Source organism: Lonchura striata, chromosome 1, assembly GCF_046129695.1.
Source record: "Lonchura striata isolate bLonStr1 chromosome 1, bLonStr1.mat, whole genome shotgun sequence".
In the NCBI taxonomy this organism is placed as follows: domain Eukaryota; kingdom Metazoa; phylum Chordata; class Aves; order Passeriformes; family Estrildidae; genus Lonchura; species Lonchura striata.
In genome coordinates, this window is record NC_134603.1 from 91,777,248 (window position 1) to 91,794,446 (window position 17,199).

General features: G+C 43.0%; 2 protein-coding genes across 2 annotated transcripts in view; both read left to right on the top strand.

Moving 5' to 3' along the window:
• Positions 1-243: 243 nt before the first annotated feature.
• GCM2 (glial cells missing transcription factor 2) lies at positions 244-5,133 on the top strand. The gene is made up of 5 exons (XM_021534977.2): positions 244-435; positions 1,674-1,926; positions 2,316-2,428; positions 3,877-4,002; positions 4,249-5,133. Exons 1-5 carry the CDS (start codon positions 394-396, stop codon positions 5,131-5,133), a joined length of 1,419 nt encoding a protein of 472 aa, XP_021390652.1. The 5' UTR covers positions 244-393.
• A 7,749-nt stretch (positions 5,134-12,882) lies between these two features.
• The window catches only part of MAK (male germ cell associated kinase), a 31,431-nt gene continuing 27,114 nt past the window's right edge, over positions 12,883-17,199 (top strand). Inside the window, exon 1 of the mRNA XM_021534463.2 lies at positions 12,883-12,952. The gene's annotated coding sequence lies outside the window, so the exon portion shown is untranslated. The remainder of the gene's footprint in view (positions 12,953-17,199) is intronic.

A 17,199-nucleotide genomic window follows, 5' to 3' on the forward strand; every position in this document is an offset into this window, starting at 1 on the left:
CAGCTCCGAGCCACGCTCAAGAGAATCCCGGTCGGGCAGAGACGGGATCTTCCCGTCACCCCTCCCATCATCCCGGCCGCCCGCGGGAGCGAGCGGCAGAGCCCCGCGGCTGCCGGGTTAGACTTCCGAACCCGGCTCAAATTTGCCGAGGTCACGGCCCCCAGTGTTGCGGGGGGGGTGCATTTGTGCACGACCCCTGCATCTACCCCCCAGTCACACCCCTTCAGGTGAGGGTAGCGAAACCTGCCTGTGGCGTGGAGGAGGAACGCAGCTCCTACCCCACCCAGGGGCCGCGGTGGGGTTCGGTGATAGCGCTGCTGTTCCGCCCACACCTCAGCAACGCCCCCGACGGCATAAAAAGCCGGGAGCCGCCACCCACGGCCGCCCTCTGCCATGAAACTTACCTGGGACATCAACGACCCCAAGCTGCCGCAGGTACAGGGTGGGCGGGGAGGTACTGGGCAAAGGTTCCGTCCAGGTCTAACGTGGAGCTGGGGAACAGCAGAACGAACTTCACTCTAAGCAAAGCTTTGGTTTACATCTGCTTTACTCCTCTTTTCACTTTGTGTTGTTTTATAGTCTTTATAGAGTCACTTATAATAAAAGTATGGATTTGATACACAGCTTTGCCTAGCTGGATATGAACTCCTAGAACAACCTGTGGCTCCATTTGGACAGTTTCCTCCTCCTCCCTCCTCTTCCTTGTTCAATAGGAACTCGAATTGATTGTTTACTACTATGACCCAAGCTACCTAATTATTTCTTTGGTTTATTGATGCAACACTTTAATGCCAATGAGCACTCCACTGTTTTCTAGTTGCGGATTTCAAATGGGTTTTTAAATTTACGACTTTTTTCCTCTTAGAGTTTAAGCCCATGCTCTTATGCCTTAATGAAGGTCTTAAGGCTGTAAATACTGATAGTTTGCTTCTGTTTGCTGGGATTCCTCTCACATGTGGTACATACATATGTTAAATACATATTGCGTTATAAATATTTGCAGTTTAAAATCTTCTTTCAGAGGTCTAGTAATTTCATTTTAGTAAGGAACTCCAGAAAGCCATGAAATCCCAAACTGAAATGTTCTTTGTTTGTGTGACTATACATATATTGAAAGTACATTTGCAATAACAAATCTTTTTATCTCTATTCTTTTTGGGAAAAGCCTTATTCAAATCATATTAGATGCACTTTAAGAAGCCATTCCATAGCTAAAACTTCTAGTTTTCTGCCTGCAGGTGCATTATCCCACAACAAGGAGAACTTAGTAGCAGTCATGATCAGAGTGGCTTGTATTCTGTCTGGGCACACTGATAGTACACTACTCAGTGAATTCTGGGAGTAAGGCTAATGTCTTATAGCTGATATAACTTCACTGGAAAAGGCAAATGCATCAGCAGACGGTGCTACAATGCATGATGCAAAAGAGGAAAGGATCCCAACTTTCTTTTCAGATACAGAATCTTAGCTTGCCCTAGCCCTTTTGGAGAGCATTTCTGAACAAGCTATTCTTTGGATGTTTTTTTGTGCTGCTTGTCTGGTGATAGAAAAAGCATTTACCCCCGTTATGTGTCTTATAAGAAGGCAAAAATATCAGGTTGTAATACGTTAATAATGTTCTCTTGCTCTTCTCCTTGCTGCCTTGCCCTCCCACCCGACCTGTCCCGCTGCAGGAGCCCAAGCACTTCGACACCTTCCAGGAGTGGCCCGATGGCTACGTGCGGCTCATCTACTCAAGCGAGGAGAAGAACGCGCAGCGGCACCTCAGCGGCTGGGCCATGCGCAACACCAACAACCACAACTGCCAGATCCTCAAGAAGTCCTGCCTGGGCGTGGTGGTGTGTGCCCGGAGCTGCGCTCTGCCCGGCGGCGCCAGGCTGCAGCTGCGCCCCGCCATATGCGACAAGGCTCGGCAGAAGCAACAAAGTGAGAGGCACCCAGAGAGAGCTGCGGTGCCCAAGGGACCCCATTTCTGGCATCTGGGCTTGATTTCCAAACTGGAGTCACCCTTACTTGCAGGCAGACTAAGGCATAATTGCAGTGACTGATTAATTCCAAATCTCATCAATGTCTGTCTGCAAATATTTAAGGGGATATGGATTTAAATCCTTTACATTACTAGCGTATACATCTAGTGGGAGCTTCTAGTTCATACTATTTAGCTATACTTGGTAGTCCATGTTGCATTTCCTTAAATAATATATTTTAAGCTGAATTTTGGAAAAGTGTGATCATGTTACTCTTGAGCTCTGTTTACTCTCAAGCAACATCCTTGTCCCTAACCAACCTCTTCAGTAGTTTCTTTCTGTTCACAGAGAAAGCCTGCCCCAACTGTAACTCTGCCCTCGAGTTGATTCCTTGCCGAGGACACAGTGGCTATCCGGTCACAAACTTCTGGAGGCTTGATGGCAAAGCAATATTTTTCCAGGTAGAAAGCAGCTGTATGTATTTGTGCACACCATATAAAAATAACCTGTATATAAAATAATACCCTGCAACATGATTTCTTCTTTCTCCCCTGTTTTTTTTATGTAATACAGATCATGATGAGCACGATAGATGTCTCATCCATGACTGAATTTCTCTTTAATATGAACATGATAAGAACAAATAAAACAATAACACTTGGCTGTTTGTTTAAAAGCAGTACTTATGGGTTGGCAATATTCAATTTTAACTGCAATATCACTGATGGGTAAAATTTTCCTCTTTACAGAACACAAATATGAAAAAACAATGGTTGTCTTGCACCCTGGTTACATATGACAATTGGATCTCTCCAATGTTATTTCTAAATATTTAATTTCCTACTAAAATAAATGGGGAAAAAAAAGTCATACTTAGTTTACATGAGTTGAAACAATAATTCTACTTCATGTAAAATTAGCCTTTGAATTTTGAAGGATTTAAAATCTTGACAAAATGAAGAATCTTAGCTGAAACTTGTAATTTCATCTTGATTTTTCTTTTTTTAGCAGCACTGGAACAAAAACAAAACAAAAAGTTTCTATTCTATGAGATTACATTTTCTCCTGAATATTTTTTTCCCTGACTCACACGGCAGTGAATTCTGTTTTCCAGTCAGTAAATGGAAGAAAACTAGCCATATTCCCAGATTCCCCCCTTTATTACTCTTATTCAAATGTTCTCTTACAGACATGCAAAACTGGAAGACTTTACTATCAAAAAATTGATAAACCCTTGCTTAGAAGTTAATTTCTGCTTGAGAAAGAACAATGTTTTAAAAGCAATTTTTAGCTTCCTACTTTGTATTAGGGACTGTATGTAGGTGTGTTCAGACAAATGAGTAAGGAAATGCAGTGTCCATTACTTCATCGTATGCCAGTGTAACTTTGGTTATGTAGATCTGCATACCCACAAATAGCAGAACATCTTCAGATGGTTTTCCAGGATATATTTTTCAGTCCTGTTCAAGAAGGTGTGTTGCTTTAAGAGAATATTTTTCATCTTGTGGCATGAAACCTCTTTAAAGCCCATTTATACTATTTATATATGTGACTATAAGGCAGAACTGAGATACTGGACTGCAGAAAACCAATCAAATTAATTTTTTTCCCTTGGTTCTAATTATCTACTCCTGAATGTCACAAACTTAGGTAGCACTTTTGTTCCTTCATCAGCTCTGCAGTCCTCATTGACTTCTCCTTCACTTTTTCCTTCTATCTACATCCAAATAATGGTTTATTCTATTTGTTTATTTTCACAATGAATTTGTCCATGTTTAGTTTCTCCTTCCTTTTTTCTTGTGCCAAACCACAGACCATGCTGTGACTACTCCTTGTACTACTTACAGCATTTTCTCTAATCTTACCCCCTTCCAGGTTCACATCTAATTTTCAGTTAATCCTAATTTAGGCTAAAGGAGTCCATGACCACCCCCGGCCGGAGAGTAAACTGGAGGCAGAGGCAAGAAGAAGTGCAATTAAGAAGCAAATGTCCTCTTATCACCACTCCCAGAAAAAGAGAACTGTAAATTCAGAGGTAAATCAAAATCATTAATTAAATAAAAAGGTGACAAAAATGAAGACATTTTTGTCAATTAGAAAGATGTGGTAAGTATGTATTGGGAATCCCAGGGCAAAACAAAGCTTTACACCATGCTATTAACATGTATTAATAACAAATCTGTTAATTTGGAGCTGAAACCAGCAATAGCACAAGTATTGAGACTTATGTGTTTGGGCAGTATTGATTCCTGTATCTTAAAGATCTACTTCTCCTTGACAGGCAGGAAGGTACCCTGACAGCAGCGGTTACACCAATAACCTACAGAATTTTCACTGCATGGATGGCCCAGAAAGAGTCGGTATCTTCACAGACACCAATTTTTCAGTTCCAGCCCAGTCTTACCCTTCACTGCAGAACACAGACCTCTACAAGGCACCTTATGACTCAGCCAGCTTCCAAGAGGACCAGCTATCGCCATACCCTCCTAAATGCCCAAATCCAAGGATCTACATGCCCATGCCATGCAGTTATGAGTTTGGAGTTCCTACCTTTATAAGCTCAAGTCCTTACCCGACATTTTACAAGGATCTGCCCAGTCCTGCCATTGATGCAGACCCCCTCAGTCTGAATGGGTCTCACTACAACGCTGTGACCTCCCATGATAAGAGCTTTGATAACCCTGGCAGACATTACGGACTGAAACCAGCGTGGGGGAAAACCAGCATCGGAGACCGGAGCGACTACGGGCAGATGGCAACAAGTGCTCCCCACCCTTACTGCAGTGGGGACTATCCCTGCAGGTACAGCCCCAGTCCCGCTCCCATGGCCCCACCACTGCAGACAGTCATCACCACCACCACCAAGGTGTCCTACCAGGCCTACAAGCCACCCGCACTGAAATACAGTGACAACCTCTGTGATGTGAAAAACCTCCAGAGCTACACCCACGTGGCAGAAAACATCTCGGGTGCTGTCTATTCAGGGATGAAGATTCAGGAAGACTTTGGAATGATAAAGTCAGCTTTGCTCTACCAGCATGACTCCATCCCCACAAAATCCAAACCAGCTGAGAGTGTGGAGAGCTATCGGTATGGGCTCCCTCTGGGGAACAGCTTTGCTGAGCATGAAGGCCAGGCCCTAAGGTTTGAGAGTGCTGAATATTGACTAAATGGTGCCTAAATGGCAAATACCCACTGATGGGAGAATAGATCATTCTGCTGAGTATGTGAGTGCTAAGCCAAGTGGTTTGGGGTTTGAGGAGATGTAAGGAAGCAGAACATCAAGATAAGCTTTTTCCCAAAAGCGCCTTTCTGGATCTGTGTGCTGAGTGAATTATATTTTGCATCCCATTTCAAAGAAACCCCACACAATCTCTAAAATGGCACAAAGAACTGAGCCCAAAACAAAGGTAACGTGGAAACACAGCTCCTCTGGAAGTCAACAGCCTCCTCTGACAGCAAGTGCAATCCACTTATAGCTACAACTCCTGCCTCAAGCTTTGAGAGAAAATGCTCTATCTGTAGGAAAGAAAAGACTAATCAGGTAACGGGAAAAAATGAAGGAAGGTGGCTATAGATTATAGTCAACTGAAAGAAATGGCAGGGAAATAAAGAAATAACAGAAATATGAAAAGCAAGACAATTTTCAGAATAATTCACTTGCCACAATCCTTTTGATGAATGGAAAGTTCAGCTAAGTTCCTCTGAAATAAGAAATTAAAAACCTGAATCCTGAGAAATGAAACACGTTAAATTCATGTTGCTTTTTGATCCTCTGTATCAAAGCAGAGACAGCCCCGCCTTTCTATGTAAGAAGGACAACCCAGCACAGCTACACCAGGAACTGATGCCTTGTAACACTCAGCCTGGAGGCAGAAAGGCTCAGGCGACCCCCACCAAACATGCTCAGCATCACATGACTGCCAGAGTTAACATAGAGTGACCCTAAAAACCATTTACAGTCAAACTGGCTTTTGTTTTACAAGGCCTGGTAAGCCAGTCAGACCAATTGGTTACTGGTGCAGAGTTCTCTTTACCCATGAATACAACTCGTCCTGTTTAAGAATTCAACATCTCAGCTTCTTAGTACAGGTCAGTGTTAAATGAACCTTTCCTGGCTCCCTCTCTGCACTCCATCAGGTATTTCTCCCTCTCCCAAGGGACTTGTAGCAATTTTTCCCTCTGTAAACATAGCTCCCCATGACAGCACTACTTCAGAAATTAAACAACCAGGCAACAGAGAGGTTACAGAACAAAATCTCCAAACTGAGCTAATAAAATAAAACATAAAGAAATACATTCTCAAATTCATCCCTAAAACAACTAATTCTTCTTTAATCTGGAAAGAAGAAAAAAAAAATGAGCAGTTCTGGTTTAAAACTAAAGATATTTTGAAAGCCACATAGTACTGGGGAATAGAAGCCTTACTCAAAATGTGTGTGCCAAGCAAGGGAGCTAAGTAGACACAAGGGTTGCTCAGGGTAAAAAAAAACTTCTTTTGGTGTCATTATTATTGAGTTACCAAGTATCTTTAACTTTTTGAACACTTTTCTTTTTTACCTCTGTCTTGTGTGTATTTTTGCTGCATTTTGAGAAGTACCATACTACTGTAGTCTTTCAATAAATGTAAAATCACAGTTAAAAGCAAGGCACCATGTAAAGCAATGTTAGCAGCTGGCTAGTTAGAATTATAAGGTTCTGTGCACTGAAGCTACCATTAAACTGGTAAACAAATTGTATCTTCAAAGAACAGCATACAAATATCTGAAGTTTAAAAATAGTTATTACTGATGTAGTATATTTTCTTTCTCTTTATATTTTTATGAAAAACAATGTGTTCAGTCTGAGATGTGAAACTGAGACCCACAGAAATTTAGTTAATAGCAATCTGTTTCAGCAGTGGATTGTTCAGCATTTTAAAAATTCAAGCCAGGCAAAGATAGAATTCACAAAAAGACTAGACTTATTCATCTACAGCAAGCTTACCTTGTCTTTTAGCTCTAGTGTACTTTCTGTGTATCTCCCTTGGCTTCTGTTAAACTCTTATGGTGATTCTTCTACCAAGTGTTTTAAATTACTGATCAGAAGAGATTCAGGTGAACAACATCAATTTGATAATTAGCCCACATACTTTTAACCCTTTAAAAAAGAAAAAAAAAAAGGTGGTTTGTGAGTTACTATGCAGAAAGACTAATGCAAAATTTTAGAGTTTATAAATATATAACACTATGCCTGTTTACAGAACTGAGATTTCTCGGCTGCATGCCAAATCATATTGAGGCATTTAACATGTTGAATAATAATCAAGGCTTACAGCCATGTAGGTTTAAAGGGGGAAAATGTATAAGAGGGGAATAAGGCAAAACAAAATGACTAGAAAAGCTGGAAAGATTCACTGCAGGTGGGAAAATAAAGGAAAATATTAAAGCTGTAAATTGCTATATTTTATAGTGATTTTAGAGGAGTTAGCCAACCACAACTCAAGTAGAAGTTATTAAAATAGTACTAGCTATTCAAACAGACAAGCTGTGGGGGTTGCATGCTGTTTACATTACAGGTATTAAACTTGTCATTGTAGTTGTATGCTTAAATCATTATGCTGTCCAATTTAACATATCCTTTAAAGGAGTACTTTGTACACCAGTAAAGAAAATGCAGCCAATTGTGTTAAGATGCTACTTTTAGTGTGTGGATATATTTATAATAAACATCACAGCTGTTTAAGCACAGTGGAAAGCATAGTGGTGGTTACCTTGCTGCATCATCTAAGCAGTACAACAAATAAAACCACTCTAAAGATTATCGTGTTCTTTCTTCACCTTGATTCCTCTCATGTACAAGTGTCTATGATGAGATTAGCTGTATGTTACCTTTTAGAGATAAAAAATCAGATGGAAAAAGTCTAGAGCTGCATACAGGTTTTCTCTTCAAAATACATAAATGTAAAGGCAATGGGAGCTTCTGTAACAAAAGAAAGAAAAAAAAGCTGAAATTGAAAGCCTCATTGTAGGTTTATACAGCTGCAGCATTGACTTTAAAAGCATGTTCCTCAGGCAAAGCAGCATCCTGAAGCAAGATGGTCCCTGAGTAAGCATCTTCTCTTCCATTACTCGTCCTTTTCAAGTGTGGTTTTTGGTCCTGCATTGAGCACCTGAGAGAAGCCCTTCACCAGCCTGTGCCCTCTACTCTGACAGGCATCTTCATCTAACAAACTCCAGCTGTTATGGCACAATCACGGAGTGGAGGAGAAGGTGCTTTCAAATGTCAGTCTCCTGTGGCTCTGGCTTCAAATGGGTTACAAGTGCCCTGCTGAGTAAAGCACCACTTGTCCCCATGCTGAGGATGCCCTTTGTACCAAAATGGCAGCCACACAACGGCAAAGGTTAAAAGCCCAAGTGTTGAGCAGATGCCTCCCAGAGCCAAGAGGCCCTGTGACAATGTTTTTCACTCCTGTACCCACGAAATGTAGCCATGTGTCACACACCTGACAGATGCAAATACCTGTGGGCATCACATCATGGAGGGCAGAAAGAGCCTGGCAGACTGTCCTGCCCTATGACCACCTGTATCCACCCAGTCCTGCTGAAGAACTCCTGAGAGAGTCCAAGCAATCTGCTTAGTCCTTGCTCTTCTGAAACCAGGTTATTTCTGGGCTTTTCAAATGTGCTAAATGCTACAAATAAGGCATGCAGAAACTTGGCTGTTTTGGGCTTATTGAGCCTGAAGTAGCTGATCTCTTCATCCGGGAATAAAAATTAATACTTTAAAGACAGAGTTTTTGCATTTAGTGAAGTTCATGTCATTCCCACCCTTATCAGTTTAAGTCAAATGCAGACAAAAAGGGGAGAACTAAGGCATTTAGTTTGGAGTGGTTCCTCTCAATACACAGAGTGAAGTTAATCCAGGCCTGTTAAAATCCCTGTGCCTGAGAAATAATGAGAGTGGTGCACAGTGGTTATCCATGCCTGGATTACTGCCTTTGGTGTTCTAGCTGCTTGAAGCTAAATACCTGTCTGTCACTTAGGAGCAAAGGGAAGGTGAACCAGATAGTGTTTATGTAGTGCTGCACCTGGGATTGTGCAAAATGGAAAGTTCATTTCAGCACAGCACCTCTCCAGGTTTGCAAGAGTCCTGTGCATGAGACACAAAGATCAGTGGGATGACACAGGTGCAAGTAAGTATCACAGGGAAACATACCTAGTTTGGCTCAACCTTATTCAAACAAACAGAAAAATTAATTTCACACAATCCCTGTAAGCTTCAGTATGCATGCTGGTACTTGTGATGGTGTTTGGGAGAAGGTAGTTTCAGGTATTTTGGCTGGCACTTGAGCATCAACACTTTCAAGGACCACAACCAAAGAAGGTTCTTTCAACAGAAAATCACCAGTGAGTTTGTGTGTGTTGTTTTGTAAAATAAGCAGAGAAGCAGGTGTATAAGGATGTTCTCAGAGGTCCTTTAGCAGGTCTCACAAACATCCTGGGTCTCTGTTCCACCCTGTTGCCTTCAGCTTCCTGGTTCATAGCAAGAGCACAGGACAGCATCTGTGTCCTGTCTTTATGACAAAATGAAGTGTTAAGTGAGTGGCTTGCAGTGCTTGTACTGCAACTCCACATCATATTACAGTCTCTGTCAAACACTGACAAGTCCTGTCTATAGCCTTTCTGCCTTCACATGTGTGAAATTTTGGGGACAACAGACATGAGGTCCTGGTAACAGAATTTAGACTTAAATATTTCTCTTGTGCAAAACTAATACATAAATTATTTAAACATCAACCCCTTGCTTATGCCAGATCTCTTATAAGTGACTGTAATTAGACTGAAAATGTCCCACAGGCAGCCAAGAACATTTTCATCTTGTTCAGCAACATGGACAGTGGGATTGAATGTACCCACAGCATGGCTGATGATGACATCAAACTGTGTGGTGCAGTCAGCACACTGGAGGGAAGGGATGACATCCAGAAGGACCTGGACAGGCTGGAGAGATGGGACTGTGCAAACTTCATGGAGTTCAACAAGGACAAATGCAAGGTCTTGCTTGTGGGTTTGGGCAGCCCCGAGGATAAATATGGGCTGGGGGAAAATGAAGTGCGAGTAGCCCTGAGGAGAAGGACTTGGTGGTTGTGTTTGTTGCTCAGCATGACCCAGCAGTGTGTGCCTGCAGCCCAGAAAGCCAAATGTGTCCTGGGCTGCATCCAGAGCAGTGTGGCCAGCAGGCTTTGGGGAGGTGATTCTGCCCCTCTGCCCTGCTCTGGTGAGACCCCACCTGCAGTGCTGCATCCAGCTCTGGGCCCCCAACATGAGAAAGACATGGACCTGATGGAGTAAGGCCAGAGGAGGCCACGAAAATACTCAAAGGACTGGAGCACATCTCCTATGAAGACAGGCTGAGAGAGCTGGGGTTGTTCAGCCTGGAGAAAAAGGGGCTCTGGGCTGACCTTGTAGCATCCTTCCAGTACCTAATGGGGGCTTGCAAGAGACCTGGAGAAGGACTTTTATATGGGTATGTAGGGATAGGACAAGGGGAAATGGCTGTGCACTGAGACAGGGTGGGTTTAGATTAGATATTAGGCAGAAATTCTTTACTGTGAGGGTGGTCAGGCACTGGACAGTTTGCCTAGAAAAGCTATAGATGCCCTGGAAGTGTTCAAGGCCAGGTTTGGATCAGGCTTTGAGACACCTGGTCCTGTGGAAGGTGTCCCTGACCATGGCAGGGAGGTTGGGACTAGATGATTTATAAGGTTCATTCCAGCCCAAACCATTCTGTGATCTTACGAAACTGAGTGGCAGCACCAGAGGAAGAGGACAGAGCCCATCACTGGGAAAGGACAGTCATGGGATGTGGCTAAACTGTCGAGAGAGGAAAGGACACAAGAGCAGGGAGGAGACATCACAGGGCAACTGCTGCATCATTTCCACTGACAGTGGAGAGGTGTTTTCACATATTTAAGGTAGGGGTGTATCCATGTAGTAGTGATCAAACATATTCTTAGAGGTTAATGAATGGTTAAATTCTTTGCTACATACAGTCAGCTCCTGCTGAACCTCTGCTTGAATTCTGCTGTGTGGGTTATGGTACTTTCTTCCTTCTCATGTCCAAGTCTCACCTCTGAACTTTATTTTACCTGGCAGTCACCCGGCAGTCACCTCTGATGTTTTATTTCAGTAAAGGAAACAGGCATATTTTGTTTCAGAAAATATAATGTTGTTTTCTTGTACTTTCATTTCATCAAATTATGTGCAAGTGGTCAAATCCTTTGAATTCCAGAAAGCCAATTCCCATAGCCCCACGTTCCACCCAGTTGACTTGAGGTAGAATCAATTAATCTGTCAACAGTTCTTAAACCATCACAAAGTTACCATGCCAATTAACGAGGAACAGGGAGGGGGGAGAAAAAAAGAGGTAAAATGAAGACAGCTTCCCATTTTTGCTCAGCAAGCCTGAACTGCCAGCGTGGTGAAGCGGATAGGAATCTGAATTTCTAAAACAATTTTCTGCCTTTCCCTCCATAGTGCTTCTAGTAGTTATTGTATTAAAATGATCTCCTCCTTTTCTTGCCCTTCACTCTCAAAAACATTAAAGTATAGAAAGCTCAAGCTAATGCTGAGAACTGAAGCTTAAAATGAGATTTCCCTGCCAAAAGCACCTCCGGGTCAGACACTAAATATCCCATTTTTATTAACTGTGCATTCTGTACACCCTGGAGAAATGCAAGATTCCAAAGAACCAAGGAGAAAGTTCATTATTTTTTTTGTAATAGAAATACATATATTTTAGAATGCACAGAGCACTCAAAATTTCTCATCTGCCTCAGTGTTAGCAACTTGCAATTTAATAAATTGCTTACAATAAATAATTTTTTAAAATGCTACGGGAGAAAAAATCCCTCAGGTTTCACTACAGCTGTGAATATTACAAGTGGTAATTTCTGTACAAATCCTAAATACACTGTGGCTTAGCTAGTAGCTTTATTTCATATGATCATATAATGGTTTGGACTGTAAGGGGATCTTGAAGATCACCCAGTTCCAACCCCCTTGCCATGGGCAGGGACACTTTCCACTATGAGCATTTTCCAGGATGCTCAGAGTCCCATTCAACCTGGCTTTGAACACCTCCAGGGATGGGGTATCCACAACTCACTGGACCAGTTGTCCAGTGCCTCACCAGCATCAAAGTAAAGAGTTTTCCCCTAATATCTAATCACTTTCAATTTGAAGCCATTTCCCTTTGTCCAGGCTCTTGTAAATAGACTCTATCCGTCTCTCCTGAAAGCTCCCATTAGGTCCTGGATGGTCCTAAGGTCAGCCTAGAGCCTTCTCTTCTCCAAGCTGAACAGCTTCCACTCTTACAGCCTGGTTTCATAGGAGAGGGGCTCCAGCGCTCTGAGCATCACAGAGCATCCAGCTTTGGACTCCTTCCAGCAGGTCCATGTCCTTCCTGCGCTGGGGACCCCAGAGCTGGATGCAGCACTGCAGGTGGGGGGGTCTCACCAGAGCACCAAATACACATTCAGTATATAATTACTATTAGCAGTAATTATAATAAGGACTGTCTGAAGACGATCATGGGGCCACCTCCAGCGAACTTGTGACGTGGCCCCTGTCATCAGGCTCAGCTCCGCTGCGCACAACTCCCTTTCCAACGGGGCGCTGTCCCCGCTCCCCTCAGAGCTGCTCCCCGGCCGCTCCCGGCTCCTGCGCTCCCGGGGGACACCCGGGCGGCCGTGCCCGCGGCCGGCGGGCGGTGCCGGGGCGGTGCCGGGGCGGTGCCGGGGCCGTGCCGGGGCGGTGCCGGGGCGGTGCCGGGGCGGTGCCGGGGCCGTGCCGGGGCGGTGCCGGGGCGGTGCCGGCGGGGGCCCGCCCCAGCCCGGGCCCGCGCCCGTCGCCCCGGTGACGGGGCAGCGCGGCCCGGCCGAGGAGGCGGCGGGCGGGCCGGGGGCGCGGCGGCGTCGGGCTGGCTGCGCCCGCAGCGCCGCGGTGAGTGAGGGGCGGCGGGGACGGCGGCGAGTCCCCCTCGGGCCGAGCCCCGGGGCTGGGCCAGGCCTGTCTGGGGTCCCCCCGGCAGGGAGGAGGTGCTGGTTCGGGCTGGAGCGGTTCTGAAGGGGAGCGCTGCTGCCGGCCCCGGCGTGGCTCGGGCGGGCGGCGCGCTGTGTGTGGGAGCTGCCCGCGGCCGTGCTGGGCTCTGGGGCGGCAGCGCCGCTGGGTGCGGAGCCTGCGGGGACAGGAACCCTGCCTGCTTTGGCTGCGGTGCGATAGAGCCGGGCCTCGGCGGCCGGAGAGGTCCGCGGTGAATGGGAGCAGGTGCAGCTTTATTTAGGAGTACAGGGGTGAAACCGGCGGGCCGGGCGGTGCCGAGTTTCGCAGCGAGCGGCGGCAGCGCCGTGCTGTCCTTGGCGCTGCGAGTGCTAAGGAAGGTACTTGAGCGCACTTGGGAGGCGACTGAATGTCACCAGGTGGAAATGAAGTGGAAACAAGCATTTGTTTCCATTCTTAAAACTGAGAGGGGTTCTCATTAGTGGGTAAAACTATCTCACAGACAGGTGCCAAGAGGATAGTGCCAGAGTCTTTTCAGTGGTGCCCAGCAACAGGATGAGGAGCAATGGCCATAAATTGAAACACAGGAAGTTCCACCTCAACATGAGGAAGAGCTTCTTTACATTGAGGGTGGCAGAGCACTGAACAGGCTGCCCAGGAAGATTGTGGAGTCTCCCTCTCTGCAGACATTCCAAACCCTCCTGGACGTGTTCCTGTGTCACCGGCTCTAGGTTATCCTGCCTTGTCAGGGGCTTTGGGTTAGATGATCTCCAGAGGACCCTTCCAACCATAACAATTCTGTTTTTTATTGAAACTTAAGTAGTGCAGATGCAGAAAGTTGAGTGGTTCATGTTCCTTCTGGACACTGCCCAAAACCGGAGACTTGAAGTTCCAGCAGCACTGAAACCACTATTATCCTGAAACTTGCTGTACTGTGTTGTGGGAGGGGTTTTCATGTGGGTAGGAAGTGGTAGCATCGCTGGCTTAGTGGTAATCTGCTGAAAAAGTTGGTGGGAATAATTTTGGTTTGAAACCAAAGCTAGTTTGGAACAAAATAGGCAAAAATACTTAGGGCGTACTGGAGTTCTTAAGTTGATATGCCCCATCCTAAATGCCTGATACACACAAGTGGAACAATATATTAGATTTTTAAAAGGAGTTTAAAAAAATTAAGGCAGTCTGTTTCAAAGCACCAGTATTTATTGTCAGTGTTACTGACTTCTTTCTTGAAGCTGTGTCATGCTTTTAAATAACTGCTGGTATTTGATTAGAGTAATGGATTTGAGGTCAATCTCAAGAACTGGATCCACCTGTCATGGGACCTGATTACTGGCAGCTTTAGTAATATGCATGCACTTCCAAGAAGATTCTTGTAGCAAAATTTGTTTGTTGTTTTGTGGTTTGGCTTTGTTTTGGGGTTTTTTTTTAACTTTTAAAATCAGCATCAGCATACATTCTGTGCTGTGCAATACGGCAGTTCTGATCATTGAGAACAGTACTGTGCCACGCAGTTTTGGTGATTTCATCAGGTACTGTAAACAGGTTGGTAAAACTTGGTTGTTGGTGTTTTGCTTCTCTGCAAAGGGAGGTCTTATTGGGTCATATATCCTAGTTTCTAATTATTTGAGAGTAGTGTGTTTAGGATGCAAATGTAGAACTTTTGGTAAAGCCTAGTATTTGTATATAAGAAATGTAGGTGATTTGTTGCTATTCATTACATTTTGAAATGTAATTCAGATATCTGAAATAATATAAAATGGCTGCTAGTGCTTAAGACACCAGTAATACAGTAAAAGTGATGATTTGTTTTGATTCTCTAGTACTTGTTCAGGTTCACTTAATTTACACAAATTAAAGATTCTGTCAAGCTATTTTGTTTCGTCCTCTATTTGTCCCTGGCTTTAATCTTTCCTTAATCGTGTGTAAAGAGATTATGTGCAGTATGTCATTAAGAGTAACAACAAGCTGTTGTTTAGACTAGGATTTCTCTTGTCTGTTTGGTACCTGTTATGACAATTTTACATTTTAGAGCTTTACATCACTAAGGAAATAATATCATATTAGTATGATATTATCATATTAGTATGGAAAAGGTCACTCCAAAGGCATGTTTTAACCAGAAAAGCTAGATTAGGCCCTTGTTTTTCTTCAGGTTGGTACAAAAGACAAAATTTGACTGCAGATTTGAAAAAGAAAATACAGATAGACCACTGAGGAAAAAATTGCACACCTGAGCTGCATATGAGTGGTGAAAATTACAAAGTATGCAGAAGTCTGTTGTAGTGAAATGTGAATCTCTGGAGCATTTATGTTCTAATCATCATGTTCTGTAATTCCAATACATGTCAGTGTGGGGTAGGTGTGATGGTACACAGATATTGTTATCAGGGTATGTGGTTTTCACACCTTGTTTTGTGCATTTCTATGGAGTGGATTTGACACTGCCACTTGATCATTGAAGGAATGCACTGACTTTTCTGTACTTTACTTGATCAGGTGTTTTCATACCCTAAAAATTAAAGTATACAGCAGAAAAGGAGTAAGACGATAAAATATATTACAGAACAGACAAAATGAATAATTTGGTCTGTGATGTATTGTATTACATAGAATTTCTGGAAGGAAGGAGCACTTTATGTGAGGTTGTTTTGATTGCACATGCCAAAATACTAGAATTGGACAGAAGGAGTAATTGTAAAAGCATGTGATTAATATATAGTCCAATGAAAATTACTTGGAAAGCTGATAGGATTTAGGCACCAAAATTAGAGGATTTAAGGGTCAAAACTTGAGGTTGTGTCTAGATCTTGTTCTGTTTATTGCAAATACAAGTTTTTCTTATGGTGTTTTTTGTACACTTTGTTAGAGAGCAAAAACTTGAGCATGAAATGCATGCAAAACCTCCAATTTCTTAATGTAACTAGGAGTTCAAGCTAGGGCCATCTGTAGCAGATATTGCTGAATCCACTCCAAAAAAACCCCATACCTTAAACAATGCACAATTAGCTGAAACAGAAACACAAGCACACAAAACTTGATACATTTCACTTCATATGATATGCCTGTGTACACCTATACACAAAATGTATACACAGTTTATCATTGTTGACACTTTAGATGTGATGCTGTGTTTTAAAATGGGTATAAGAATACCCTCAAGGTTTTTGTCTTGGTTTGTTTTTTTAATATATACATAGAGCTAACCATTGACAACTTGCAAGATGTGTATGCAGAATGTCTCTTAGCTTGGAATAAGTACACTTGATCATCTGTTTATTACCAGAGTGAACAAATAGCCTTGTTGGAAAAAGGCATTATTGATGGTATTAAAGACTAGAGTGCATGCAGGCATTCTGGGGAATAAGATATGAAACTAAACTCTGAGAAAAACAATTTGCTTAAATATATGGAAGTCCAGTTTAAAATCTCATCATAATTTGAGACGTCTGTGTTACTTTTTGTTAAATCTGATTTTTATCTTAGTTTCAGAATATGCTATTAACCAGAAATCTTATTTCACTATAGCTGTGGCTTTAGGGGAGGGAAAGTGTAGATGGGTGTAGAAAAAAAATTATTGGTAACTTTGCCTAACAAAATGAAGGTTGCCTGGTGCAAAGATTATAAATGGAGATGTCCACTAGGCCACTGGTATCTTGACACAGGTGATGTGAGATTCTTTCCTGCCAACAGAAGCAACAGGGAATAACACTCTGTGTTACAACTTAGAGGAAGCAGCATTTCAACTAAGAAGAGCTTAGAAACATTGGTCTATTGTCCAGGCAGCTCTTTCCTTTACCCAGCAGGCTAGTCTGCTTGAGAATGTATATTTCACACTCCTTGAGAGGCCAATATTATTGTTATTTTGCCAAGCCTATAAATCTCAAGCCTGAGTCTTGTTATCAGCTGAATCAGAGTTTCTTAATCTGTTTGAACAGACCAGACTGTAGCTAATTTTGGCATAAGGATAAGGACTAGAGAGTTTCCTGCTAAGTTCTCAATCTCCTATAAAGGTAGACTGATGGTGTGTTTTCATTGTTTTGAATTTTATTTTGTATATATATTGTTCTTGAGTTTTTGTATGCTAATATTCAGTTAACATTCAGTTTGTGTATTAGGATTTGAGTTACAGTGAGTAAATGGTACAATGAGAGGTGGTTTGTTTTTCCTAGTCCTGCATAAATAACTGAGTG